General features: G+C 33.4%; 1 protein-coding gene across 1 annotated transcript; it reads left to right on the forward strand.

Annotated features, from left to right (window-relative positions):
* The first annotated feature begins 139 nt into the window (after positions 1–139).
* Positions 140–14,068, forward strand: kdn (citrate synthase). Its single transcript, XM_069123344.1, has 4 exons — positions 140–328; positions 11,381–11,536; positions 12,260–13,183; positions 13,272–14,068. Exons 1-4 carry the CDS (start codon positions 284–286, stop codon positions 13,536–13,538), a joined length of 1,392 nt encoding a protein of 463 aa, XP_068979445.1. The 5' UTR covers positions 140–283; the 3' UTR covers positions 13,539–14,068.
* Positions 14,069–15,155: the final 1,087 nt, after the last annotated feature.

The raw sequence follows: 15,155 nt of genomic DNA on the forward strand, positions 1-15,155 counted from the left end.
TCTTCTACATTTCGCTTTTTAATTTCTTTAAAGTACTTATCAAGAATAGTTATAAAGTTAATTTTGATATTTTCCATGAACATAACATGGCAGATTTATATGTAGACATTAAATGATCCTTTGGGAACACTAACTGTTTTGCGCATGCGCGATAGAAATATTTGTGACGAACGAAGAGAGCAGTTAGTTGAGTTGGGCGCCAGAGCTCCGCGTGGTCAGTTGGATAGTTGGTGTGACAGTAACAAGAAAGAGGAAGGATCCATAAGCCAGGATATAAAGAACAATGGCACTCTTCCATTTCAGTCCAAAACGTTGCTTGGAAGTTCAGGTGCGTGGTAAATGAATTTACCAAAAATTAATTGATCTTAGTACACAATATGATATTTGAATGATTCCTAAACCACTTCACGTTGTTCCGGTGCGAAATTCGAAAGACAAGCAGGTGTTTAACGTGCATCATTATTTTTTGTAATAATAGTTGGTAATTTTTAATAGATAGTCATATAAAAATAAATGGCTTTTTTTATTATTTATCTTTTTCGAAATGCTAGAACCTTGCATCGTTTAGAGCTAAGACGCTATTCGGTTTGGCTATGTGGTTCTGGGTACCAAGTATGTAGTAGGCGTTCTATCGACCAATAGTCTAGTAACTAAACACGATCAAAACTGTCGGTATACAAATTTACAAATTTATAGCAAATCATCTATGTTAATGATATCTAGACAAAATATTGGGTCATGTTTGTTGATTTGATAGATAAAATGTGCTATAAAATAAACTGTGAAAGGTTTGTCTCGAAGCTGTTCGACGTATTGAGCGTGTGCTCAGAACACCTTTACAAAACCCCAACAATGCACATTATTTTGGGGCAATATCTCTAACATGGATGCAGTTTATTATTAATCGAATCGTTGCATTTAGTGGCGATATGAAATATTATGGAAATCATAAAATGAATATATATTGATCAATTGTTTAAAAATGTACATTGAATTACATATCGAGTGATATAAGGTTTACCTGACCGACAGAACTTCGCATTAATTTAGACAAGCTTGATAGCCTGATATGTTACGTAATAAATTTTTAAACGATGTATAATTATTGATTACTATTTATTGTAAGTTAGAGACCGGACATATTAATTGAGCCGTGATTATGATGATTTTTAATTAATACTCATAAAGATAGAATTAACTAAATATTTTAACTATTGTTTTACATTTCGAACATTTATAAATGAAATTGTCGAATTGAAATGTAAATGTGTATAGCAGCAGCGGACACTCACAATTCGCATGAATGGAGTTTTGATCCAATTGATGAAAACACGGAATTCCCCGTGATCGCGTATATGATAGGGAAAACAATGCAAGATACATAATATTTTTGCTTTGTTCGTTGATATGAAAATTAGAAGGTTAATCTAGTGAAAATTTGAAAGCTGTCAGTCTATTTTTGTTGTAGCGACTTATCGCTCTAATACTTGATATATAATACAAAATATGTGAGAATCTCTTACGTCGATATACATGTCCATTGAGAAGTGCACGACATTATAATTTCGTAAGGTATCACAATTTTAGAACGAATTCGAGGTCAAAATCTGTTTTGTCCTTGTAATCTGCATTGGCCGTTCCTTCATGATGTCCCTGACAAATATTTGCTTACCGATGGAACTTCGAATTGATCATGTAACTTTTTCGATATTGCTATCTAAAATTGATTTTTCTCGTTTACTCATACATAGTAAGTGACACATCCGGTTTTAATTTCTATTAATTCTTCTTCCTCAGTTTTATGAAGGGAATTAGATACATTGAAACTGATTTTTAGGAAAATATATTAATATTTGATTAAATTATAAGTTTGATTATTGGAGTCATAGAAAGACTGAATGAATAGTTTCATACAAAGTGTATGTATATCTACTGTAACTTTTGGCACATTTAGAAACTCTTCGCTCAACTTGTAGATGGCTCGCCGATTACCTAATGTTATAGATATATAAACGTGACCTTCGGATCATGTAACATGCTACTACTTCAAAACCATTTCTTCCTTTTCTCTCTTCTATACAATATAAAATCGTTTATTATTGTCACTTATCATTAAGTAATATAACTTGACAATATTCTAATATAGCAAAAACTTTAGTTTATATATGGAAGAATTTATTGGCAATATGGTCGCAATGAAAACTTCGGCTACAGAAAAAAGTTGGATTTCATTATGTTTTATTCATTTTACTTGTCATACCTTCTTATAATCTGTATCAAATTCTTACAATTCAATTAAAAAGAATTACAGATTCTTTATTGCCTTCACGGAAAGGTATTACAAAGTATATTAAGAAGTAAAAGTTAAAGCTAAACGTACAGTTGTCGACAAGACGATTGAATTTCAGGGTTAATAAAAATTGGATCATGCATGACACCCTCTTCTCGGCCATTTTAGCGCCATTTGACGATTATATGGCGCGAAACAATTAGATAATTGTAGCTTACGGGTGTGTTGTATCTGGCAATGCCCTTCAAATGCTTTTTTGTTGTGCAATTAATGATAATGAGCAGTATGAGCTCTTCTATGTACAATAATGAGCAAAATTGAACACACTCTTTAAAACAATAATTTTTTTAAATTCGACCAACCGACTTAATTTTTTTGAGAAGTTAAAAGGATTACTTTACTAGATGCGTAAAAATATTTCGAAGAAATTACAATCGTTGTTTGGCCGGAATCACGAAGAAAAAGTAAAGGTTGCTTTTTAAAAATTTTTTTTAGGTTTAAACAACACGTTATGAAGATTTGTGATCATAGTCAGTTATATACAGGGTGTTCCAATTTTTTTCGGTCAAACGTTGTCAGTATATTCAAGGGGCCAAGAGAAGGAAAAAATTGTCATATAAATATATGTTATTGGGAGCATCGTTAAAGAGTTAACAAAAACGAAAGATATGCGAAATGAGCGGCAATGAACGTGCATTACTACGGTACAAAGTATAAATAGACCGAGAATACTTACATCTAGCAATAGTCAAGAGATATCATAATACCTCTACAACTTAAACTATAATTCCATTTCAAAATGTTCGCCAATATAAGACAACTGTCGAAACAAGATTAGCAGCGACAAAAAATTGGATTTTTTATTCTTTGAAATTCTCGTTTATTGCTCGTTGAAGTTAGAAGTAGTAGAAGTATTATATCTCCTGACTACTGCTAGATATAAGTATTCCTGACCTATCCATATTTTGTACCGTAATAACGCACAATTTCGTATATAGTTTTTTTGTTATAACTCTTTTCTGGCTGGAGTGACATATCCTTATATCACATTTTTTTCTTATCTTGACTTGTAAAATATACTGACAATGTTTGACCGAAAAAAGCTGGGACATCCTGCATATGCTGAGAATTTTATCATTGAAAGATGATGTAAGAATCTGCAGATTTTAGGACAGAAATCGTGAAAGCTGCGATTTTCACCATTTTTAATCGTTTGTAAGTCATAGCAACGTTAATCGATTCCGATTAAATTTTCAATATATACCTATACAGGGTGGTTGGTAACTGGTGGTACAAGCAGAAAGGGGGTGATTCTACGCGAAAAAAGAAGTCGAAAATATAGAATAAAAATATTTGGTTTGAGGCTTTGTTTTCGAGAAAATCGACTTTGAATTTTCGCTCGGTACGCGTGCACTTTATCACGTCTCGTTATAACGGATCTCACTGTAGATCGTTGTCTCGATGGAAAAATTAAAAAAAAATTTTTATTCTATATTTTCGACTTCTTTTTTCGCGTAGAATCACCCCCTTTCCGCTTGTACCACCAGTTACCAACCACCCTGTATAATTGACAAATCTATAAAACGAATTGTTAAAATTTTTATAACAGGCTCAGATAAAAGAGTTGTGAAAGATGATCCTTACTATTTCCTTCGGAATTTCATTTTTTTCTTTTTTTTCAAATTTCCTTTCAAATTGCTCAAAATCATATTTTTATATGTCATCTAATAAACTAATCCTTCTAATATAAAAAAAATCGTCATTTGATCGAATTTTAGAAAATTAATTTTGTTTCAAAGTGCGGTGTTCAGTTTTGCTCATTACTGTGAATGTTGCGAACTTATTCGTCATATACCTGTCATATACTTATTTATGCAGATTGTGATAAGATAAAAAAATGATCCATTCACAACGACAAATTTCGCTGATATTTCACTTTCCTGCCTATGGAAATGAACGAACAAGAAATTAATAAAATATATCGTATTCGGCGGAAATTCGAAAAATAGTTCATTTGGAAAAACCACAAAAGAGAGAAAAAGAAAGTTAGAAGGAAATCTATATAATATTCATACAATTAACATCGATGGTTTACTTCTGAAGTGTTTTTAATAATTTATCCAGCAGATGCCATAGTTCGATGCGCAATATTAAAATTTACTCCTTCTCAAATTCGTTTCTTTTTTCTTTAAATAAATATAAATTCATTTAGATATCGGTAATTATGTATGTATATAAATATATATAAATATACAGTCTGAAATAAGTTTGCCTGTATATTCTATAGCTAACAGACGATATGTTTTTGACCTACTAATCGATATTTATTTAGTTCGTTGTCATTGAGTTTTTTTAGAAAATTAATCTTGCGATTACCATTACTATTTGTACAATGATTCATTTTGATTATCGTCGACTCTGATAAGCGGTAGTTAAGATATTGTTGTCGTAATACATATTTCTGTTTTTCTGACTCGCACAAAGATTTGATCAGATTTTACGATTCAGTTTAATTTAATTTCGCAACAATTTATTTGTTTCGTCCAATTTCGAAGACTCTTTCGTACCCGTATTGCTCAAAAACGGTTTCAAGTATGTCGAAAAATTTAGAATTCCTTAGCGAACACGCAGGAACTTGCTCATAATGAGGATCGGTGCAGTAAAGAAAGGAGAACTGGTTCTCGCCAAGAACACGGTGATGTCAGCCTACTTTCAATCGAGAGAGGAAATAAGGTCAGAGATCTTCATTTCGCTGAAATGTGCATTCGCATATTTTCTTCGTACTTCAATTTCCGTATTATGGGAAAGATCGGCTATGAAACGAGTAGAAATGAAAATTCATTTTATATGACGTCACTGTGGTCACGGAAAACTCCGACTCTCGAATAGATTAAGATAACCTCGACTTGCACCAACGAAATTTATATTTCATATCGATAAATGAAATGTCTAAAGACACGTGATTCGATCGTTTTGCCTGATTGAATTAATAAATATCGACAAAATGATTAATTTATTCGAGTTTATCAATAAGAGACTAAATTGTAATCGCGATAGCATATTAATGAGTAATGCGATTGACCTAATGCACGCGAATAATCCGGTACATATAACATTCGCGCCTGTACCCAAAGTTCAACGATAAAACCATAGAATGGCTGGACTGTAGGAATGTATAGTTGTTCGTTGGTTGCGACATCGTGTGAATTTTTGCTATATCATAAATTGTCCGTTCATTACCAAGACACTCGGGCCTCGTATTTCTTAAAATTCAAACATTTTTAGCTATTTTTTTGCCATTTTTATAACCGAATCGTAATAAATTGACATGTATAATAGCCGATTAATCGCAAGTTAATGAATTTATACAACTATTATCTTTCTTCTAGTAGCTGACTATTTAAACAAAATGTCCCGAGTTGTATAATAGCGAGATGGCGAGATTCAGGCACATAATCGTGCTTGCGTATTAAGGAATGGACTTTTAGAAAGAAGTCATCGTAATACCACATGCGTCAGCACGCATAAATCATTGAAAACTAGAGAGAATTTAAATGATTACTGGTGCAAGTAATGTCATTGTCGGTCACATGGTGTGAAGCGAATCGCGCGCGATGCGTGACGTCAAATCTGCGAATACATATATTGTGAACACGTGGGATGATAATCTCTGTTCATCGTGACATAACCAATTCACAGATCCAAAATTTAATTGACCACTCGATCTCGTTGTTCTTTTCACTCTTTCAGACGTACGTTAAAATGATATGTCGGCGAATCGCGGGCGAAAATCGGTCGCAAACATATAACACGTAGAATATTTATACAGGGTGGTTGGTAACTGGTGGTACAAGCGGAAAGGGGGTGATTCTACGCGAAAAAAGAAGTCGAAAATATAGAATAAAAATCTTTTTAAAATTTTTTTTTTAATTTTCCCATCGAGACAACGATCTACAGTGAGATCCGTTATAACGTACCGCACGCGTACCGAGCGAAAATTCAAAGTCGATTTTCTCGAAAACAAAGCCTCAAACGAAAAATTTTTATTCTATATTTTCGACTTCCTTTTTCACGTAGAATCACCCCCTTTCCGCTTGTACCACCAGTTACCAACCATCCTGTATAATTTGAAAACATTATTACACGTTATTTTACAAATGTTTCCTAGTTAAGTATCGTTGTAATCTGTTGGTCGATAATCTGTGTAGTAGATTTACATTACCAAGTTATTTAATTATAGCTGGCTCCCAGGATCTAATCTTTGTTGCACATTTAACTAGACGCCTAAACACATAAATCAACCTCATGTTTAGTCGAGATTAGAACACTATTAAGAAACAACGCATTACATTTTACCTTTATCGTTATCTATATCTATGCAGGCAGTATCTTCACATAAGGAAAAAAAAAACGCTAGCGTTAGAGCATCTTATGAATTAATTTAAGTTATATCTGTATTTATCATTAATAAACTTGATTTATCATGATAAGAATATAATGCTTTCAACTATCTTGTACGAGTTGAATATCTTTTAGCACTTACGATAGAGCAAATCGGATGAGTGTTAAATGAGTTTCAGGTTGGAAATCGATTTCTTCGATCGACCTATGCATTATTAAAGTCCTCTCATTATAAATCATTTCACAAATGATTCTAATTCCATCGTATTGAAATTTCCATATCATCGCTCGATAATTTCAATTTTATTAACATTTAAGCGCCAATCATAGGAGAGCGTCACGTGATACCAGTTTGTCTCATATATCTTGCTAGTCGTATAAAATTAAAAATTCGATTACATGTAATAATTTTGGAAGGTTTTATTTAATTAAGAATTACGATAAATTGTTATACTTACTATGGTTGTGTTTACATATTTATTCGTCATTAAACGTATAAAACTTACATACATATGTATGACTGATAATTCAAGGTCAACGAATATGATGTTTCCTATTGTCCTCTACATTTTTTGTTTCCTATAGTATCGAGGATAAAACGAAGTGACTTGCACGCGATGAAGGCAAAATCACGATATGTTACGATCATATAGCATAATGTATGTACACACGTAACAGGCCATCTGTGCTATTATGGTAATACAAGATAATACATGATTTACATACACAAGTTCAGAGATATTTATCTTTCGTATCGACACTAATCAAAACTTTCCAGGTTTTTACATGCGATTTATCCGATCTGGCCAAACATTCAATCAGGTGATATATTTTGTTGGAAAATTTAAATGTTATTATGGTTGTTAGACTAATAAATATTCTAATGATTCAACGAAAGAAACGGAGTAGACTATATTTATTTTTTGTCATTCAAAATTTACATAAGATAAAGCAGAGAATATAAAAATATAGTAGCATTGATAAAAGTAAGATTAGAATCCAGATGTATAAATATTGAATATTACTTAAGTATTAATTATGTAGAAATTGGTACACCAACTCGTGTAAACTACCTAACGCTACGTAATACCATTTATTCATTACAAGATATCTCGAGTCATATTTTACACGAGCAAGGAATCAAGTATTGAACTTTGTTCGTAGGCAGCTAATTATCGCTTATCATAAAAAGTTGGGACTTTGTAAAAGTGGACGCTATATTACTGTAAGTTGATATTTCTCTTTTTTCCTTACTTTCTTCTTGTTTTATCACGTCAGTTACATCACTTTATTTTTACTCGCGCGTAAAAAAAGAAAAATATATGAAAAATGAAATGTATTTCAAGCTATTCTCGGATCGATTTATAAATTTCAAGGATTATATCGGAAATACGGTGAAAGTTTTACGGTGAAAGTTTCTGATTCGGATTCCGAACTCATGTTAGTCTTCTCTTGACTTACAGCAGTGACAACTTTAATTATAGTCATTTAACGCAATTCTTAGAAAGAAAAGATATAATTAACTAACTAGAAGTCATCGTATACTCGTTACTGAGAGATTACAAATATTTCCAAGATAGTAAAGCGACAATTATATTTTACATCGTACTCCGATATATTTCAATCGAAATAATGTTTCTTTACATGATTTCTTTTCCTTTTACTAATAATCAATCAATACAAATAGATAAATAAAATTAGCATTTCTAGTGAAATTTTAATATTTCGACTCGATCAACTGATCATCATTAACTTGATTCACAACGATACGCATAACGGAAATAAAAGTCAGTCTCAATCTATTCAATTAGTATTTCATTACATCATTGTGGTTACCACCTGATATCCGTCTTATGTTACGTACCGAGTATATTGTTACTTGCAGTTGAAGCAATAAATTCTTGGAATGTGAACGGAACAACGCATAACGCACAGATTGAGTTGTAAACTCGCTTTATCCTTATGTTGCAGTCCGATAAGTAACATTATCCAGGTATTTGATTTTGTTCGACGGAGCTAAACCATCGAAAGTAATTAGGAAAATTATACAGGGTGGTTGATAACTGGTGGTACAAGCGAAAAGGGGGTGATTCTACGCGAAAAAAGAAGTCGAAAATATAGAACAAAATTTTTCGTTTGAGGCTTTGTTTTCGAGAAAATCGATTTTGAATTTTCGCTCGGTACGCGTGCGGTACGTTATAACGGATCTCACTGTAGATCTTTGTCTCGATGGAAAAATTAAAAAAAAAAATTTTTATTCTATATTTTCGACTTCTTTTTTCGCGTAGAATCACCCCCTTTCCGCTTGTACCACCAGTTACCAACCACCCTGTATATTCAAACACTCTTATGGTCATGTACATGGAATAATCAATACTTTTTATATTAAAATACTACTACGTCGAGTATTTATTTTTAATTTTTAACATTACTTTCACTCATAGCAACCAACACTTAAAATAATAGAACGCTTATCTACAAACCACATAATTAATTCACTCAACTATCATGGAAGCGATTATTCAAAAATCTAAAGTTACAATCCAAAGTTTCCAATTAAATAATTCTTCAAATTAACCAAAGATCAATTCGTGTATAAAATTGTGACATTTCGTACGATACCTTGAATTTCACACGTCCCGGTGAAATGTATGTAATCATTTTTTTAACATTGAATATCATCGTGTTGCGAAGGACACATTCTTTGCATCCAATTTCCTTATCACGTGTGCGTTATGTAGTGTAGGTTAAATTATAGAACACGTAAAACTACTTATTTTTAGTCACAAAACACTTGGGACTCTGGCCTGTATCCAGATGTAACATTCTGTATACATGTACGTATTTAATAACGTCTAGGTGAACCCTTGCACTTATAAATACAATACGCTAGCCAAAAAAAGAACAACGTAATCCTAAAATATAGCACCAGCACAAATCATTTGCTATAGAACGAATTCTTTTTCATAAGGATAGATAGATCAAAGAATAGATTTAGAATTATTATGTAACAGGATCAACTTTCGTGTTATAATTAAACGATACTTTCGAGATACTATTTTCGTTTAGTGATAAATCATTAAATCACGCGTATATAATTGCGAAATTTGTATACCTCGACGCGTATGTAGAGATTCGCGTACAATGATCTTATAAGATGAATGACAAATTTAATAGAAAGGCCAAGGTCACTGGCGACTCATATTCAGCATTCATTGTATGTACGTCGAAGATGGTCTCGTCCGGTGTATAGTGTGATCATACAATATTCCTACGCTCGTAGATGACTCCAGTCAAAAGAAAACACCTATCACTATGATGGACTGAATTTTTGATTTAACAATTTTTCAATAATCTACATTTAAGTATTTCATAACAGGATCATTGTATAACTAGAGGCTCTAATTCGATAAAGTCGGTCCAATAATTACACACACAATTTCTAAAGAGTTCTTTTTAAAAAATTCAATATTATAAACATAGAGGATGTTTGCACGCGATAAAAAATATGAGAAACCATTTTCATACATTCTGTTTTTCATATCGAAATCGATTGAAGTTAAACAACGAATATCGAAATCCACTAATTCTCACCGGATGTTCCGCTTTACTTTTCCATTGTGATTTCACCTCGACCTAATTCCTCGTCGCAAAATGCGGTCACGAATCGATGTTCGCTGCCCCAGCTTTTAGCCTGTATTTACCGTTATCTAGAGATTTCTACGTTAGTCTGTAGACAATGACTTGCTATGGAAATACTTAACGATAAAATAGTATAAAAGATCTAATAATTTAAAAATACGTATAAGAAACAGAGAAACGAATCGTATGATATAATCATCAACGTAACCGACTTACGCGTGTTTCAGAAATAACTTTCTGCCTAACAGTTATGTCGGAACGTGAATAGTTCATTTCAGTTTTATTATCACGTAGAAGGCTTATTATAATAGTATTAACTGTATTACTGGAAAGAGAAATGCTTATAAAAAATAATTCAACCTAAGATTATGAAACCTGATATGCAATTATGCTACGCAATGTCAATTGTAATAATTCTTTTAACTTAGCATTTTTCAGTACTTTTTTCCAAGGTCTATGCATTGATAATGAACTCTAACATGGAGCCCCATGACCTCGAGCAAGGCTTGAACGATATATTGAAATTCTCATGAATGATATTGAATTTATATTTCGCAAAAAATTGTCTTTATCAATAGCAGACGTTAGTTTTAATATTTTATCACTTTTTATTATTATAGACGTCAATTTAAAATGATCACGATATTCGCGCTGGAATTAGTTCTTCACGTGTATTCTTGATCGAGCAAATATATCATTACACGCAATTCGTTCTTTTTACGTAATCCGGCAATTGTCGCCGATTATTCGTTACAACTGGTAACGTCGATACATAACATTCTGTCCATAACGAAAATTTAATTATATCCATCAGGTTGAACGAGGAAAATTGTTTTACGAAGCCAATAAAATATTTACCTGCCTTCGGACTGTTATTACCACAAAGGCACAGAATATCGTAATAATTTAATTTTCACGTGTCCTAGTTTCTGTTCTTATTATGTAACAATTAATATTTATGTGAATTAAAGATAATAAGAATTAAAGCGAGATAAAAAAAAATTCAGAATATAATCCAGAATTAATTTCTTCTTTTCCTTTTTACAGAAGATAACTTCGACCATATTCTTAAGATCATTGAGCGATGCCTCCACCGATCTGAAAAAGGTTCTGGCTGATAAAATTCCAAAGGAGCAAGAGCGTGTCAAGGCTTTTCGTAAACAGCATGGATCCACCAAAGTTGGAGAGGTCACCGTAGACATGGTATGCGTTTGTTCGCGCAATTTCGAGTTATCATACGTCTTATATACGTTTTACGTACTAAATATCTGACGATGAATAAATTATCATGCATCGCAGCAATATTATTGCAAGAGCGGAACGTCACGCGATGAACGTTACGTATTAACATATTAAGCCACGTGGAAGATAACGAATCTCACTATGAAAGACACATTACGAGTTATTTTTTGTGACATTGATAAGTGTCTCGCGAGTGGGTGATAAAGACCATGAAATCAGCGCGTATGCCGCGTGCTTATCATGTGATCGCGATATACATATATAGGCAGGCTTTTAGGTTGCGGAAAAAATTCTGGCTGCCTAATAATCGGAGAACAAAAACTCGCAATTCCTATATCAATACTCGATGAACTTTATTCCTTGTACATCACGTTCTTAGAGATTTTTTGGTAGAATTTTTTGTGTTTAATGAGATCTAACCAAGCAAGAAATTATGCTACAATATGAGACATCTTCCCTTTTTGCCTTCGCTTTATTTTCTATGATACGTTGTACGTTTCTCGCTCTATTCTTATTTATAAAATCAAATCATGATAAATGTGAAGGTAACATTTAGGCCAGTCCAAAGTGCGGCTCCTTTGGTCGTTACATCAGACATCAATGTCAATGAACACATCTCCTTTTTTCTCCTACCTTTTTTCGCCTGATGTTGATATCGCGTGATAACTTTTCGTTACTTTTTAGATGTATGGTGGTATGCGTGGAATTAAAGGACTTGTATGGGAACCGTCGGTTCTGGATCCTGAAGAAGGTATTAGATTCCGAGGAAAGTCGATTCCAGAATGTCAGAAGCTTCTACCAAAAGCTAAGGGTGGTGAGGAACCGCTTCCAGAAGGTTTGTTCTGGCTTCTGATTACTGGCGACGTTCCCACGGATGCCCAAGTGAAAGCAGTCTCTCAAGAATGGGCCTCCCGAAGCGCATTACCTGATCACGTAGTCAAAGCTCTGAACAATTTCCCCAAATCGCTTCACCCCATGACTCAATTCTCCGCCGCTATTACTCTTCTAAATAGCGAGAGTGAATACGTGAAAGCGTATACGGGAGGTGTACACAAGACCAAATATTGGGAAACCGTTTACGAAGATTCGATGAATTTAATCGCTAAATTACCCGTAGTGGCTGCCACAATCTACAGAAATATTTACAAGGGTGGTAAAGGCTTGGGATCCGTCGATGCGGGAAAAGATTGGTCTTGGAATTTCGCGAACATGCTCGGTTACGACAATCCACAATTCATCGAACTTATGCGCTTATACCTAACGATCCACTCTGATCACGAAGGTGGAAATGTATCTGCACACACAACTCACTTGGTAGGTTCAGCATTGTCTGATCCGTATTTGTCATTTGCCGCTGGAATGAACGGTTTGGCTGGTCCTCTCCATGGTCTTGCAAATCAAGAAGTGTTGGTCTGGCTAGAAAAGTTGCGCGCTCAAGTTGGAGACAGTCCCAGTGACGATAAGCTGAAGGAATTTATTTGGAACACATTGAAGAGCGGTCAAGTCGTTCCTGGATACGGTCATGCCGTACTGAGAAAGACTGATCCTAGATATACATGCCAGAGAGAATTTGCATTGAAACACTTGCCGGATGACAAACTATTCAAGGTAAAGTTTCAGAATGAATAATTTCTTTAGGATTTGTATTAAGTTTTTAGCTTGTTGTCTATTAATGATTATATTTTTATATTTTCAGCTTGTTTCTCAAGTATACAAAGTAGTTCCACCCATTCTTTTGGAAACTGGTAAGGTAAAGAACCCATGGCCAAATGTAGATGCTCATTCGGGAGTTCTACTGCAATACTATGGAATGAAAGAGATGAATTATTACACCGTCCTGTTCGGAGTATCGCGTGCTCTTGGTGTTCTGGCGTCCCTTGTTTGGGATCGAGCTCTCGGTCTTCCCATAGAAAGGCCCAAATCTCTAAGCACTGATCTTCTCATGAAATCTGTCAAAGCCTAAATAACTTTATTTATGAAAAATCGGTGTCACCTTTTAAGTTCGTGACACACCATCATCATGATTTCAAAAGTAAAGAACTGACTGCTTTCTATCATAGTGAAGATGTTATTAATGCACAGAAAGGTGTAATCTTCTTGAGCTCATTTCGAATTCATTTTAAATGACTTCAAGGAAGTCGTTTTAATTGTTGAATCTTATCAAAAAGATGTAAAATTAGGTATCGTCTCACGTAACGATATGTGCTTCGAATATAAACACATTAAAAATAGGTTTCGCAGTTTACTGTATCGCAAAAACTTTTGCCTACATCTTTTAATAACGTGTTCATTCACCTTTTTCTGTTGACAATACAGATTTCGTGTAAAGAAGGTAGAGTTTTTGCGATATACTACAAGCTACGAAAAAATTCATCCGTTAAATATAGTTTAACTGCCAAACCCTTTAAAAAGATGTAATATGCCCATTAGCGGTAAACACAATTCATTGTAAATATATCTGCCACTTTGTTTAACTTATAGAGCGGCGATTTTTAGAAATAAAAGTGACGTAATTCATTATACAGTTAGTAAATCATTAAAACGTTCACTACAAAGCTAGATATGCATAGTGAAGGTTTTCCAAATATTGTAAATTGAACAGACACTGCCAAGAAAATATCAGAAATTTTAGAATATACATTGAATCACAATAATTATCTTTACGGCTATTATTACGTGATTATTAAATACCGTTTTACCAGCAGAAGTCTACAAAATATAATGGCTCTTAGTAAACTATGTAAAATACAAAATAAATAGAGCTAATAAAACATGTAAAAAATGTTGCAGTGTTTGCGCACCAGTTGTTGATTTTAGATTCTTTAACAACATTATAAACTCGGCTCAATCACATCGATCTACTTCGGTGAACTTAAATTTTAAAAAATGATGACCAGTGGTAAACCCACGGTTACAAGAATGAGTGAGTGTGTGCGATACTTTATTTATAAAGAACGTGAAAATAAACAAATCTTTCAAAAGTATATCCGACTTTTTTTGGCACTTTAGGATAAACAATTGAAATGTACAAATATAAGATAAGTAATTATTTTCAATTTATTTTTTGTGACTTGTATTTTTATTTCATTTTGAATTATTCATTTTTAATTGTTATTTGTATATCAAAAGAACAAATAGAATATAGTAGATTATATAGTTTAAGATTATACAATACATAGTATAAGAATTTTAAAACAAAAATATAAAAATGCGCGACATCCTCTAACGCCACAGTTAAACAGTGAATTTTCTGAATATGAGGTAACGATTCGTTATTGTGAACCACGTAAAGAAATATTTCAAAACCAATACTCAATGAGTACCAAATGACCGTATGACCGTACATTCCACCGAATTGTGGTAGCAAAATCGTCGGCATTTTCGCAAGATTATCGCGCACGATTTAGTACAATTAGATGATAACAGCGCGCGGTGTTACCGTGGGTTGTTTGCAAACCGCCTAACGATGTAATATGATTTTCGACACTGATAATGTATCGAATGAGAGTTATCTTTCAAATTCATCGTACTCGCCAAAATAAGATGCTTCAAGGTCCGCGCCTTAATCTGTTACGAGCTT

This window comes from Bombus flavifrons, chromosome 11 (assembly GCF_040668555.2).
Source record: "Bombus flavifrons isolate JBK064 chromosome 11, iyBomFlav1_principal, whole genome shotgun sequence".
NCBI classification, from domain to species: domain Eukaryota; kingdom Metazoa; phylum Arthropoda; class Insecta; order Hymenoptera; family Apidae; genus Bombus; species Bombus flavifrons.

Coding starts and splice junctions, on each gene's coding strand:
- kdn (XM_069123344.1), top strand. CDS start 284: ATGGCACTCTTCCATTTCAGTCCAAAACGTTGCTTGGAAGTTCAG. Junction 329..11,380: donor AACGTTGCTTGGAAGTTCAG/GTGCGTGGTAAA, acceptor TCCTTTTTACAG/AAGATAACTTCGACCATATT. Junction 13,184..13,271: donor CGGATGACAAACTATTCAAG/GTAAAGTTTCAG, acceptor TTATATTTTCAG/CTTGTTTCTCAAGTATACAA.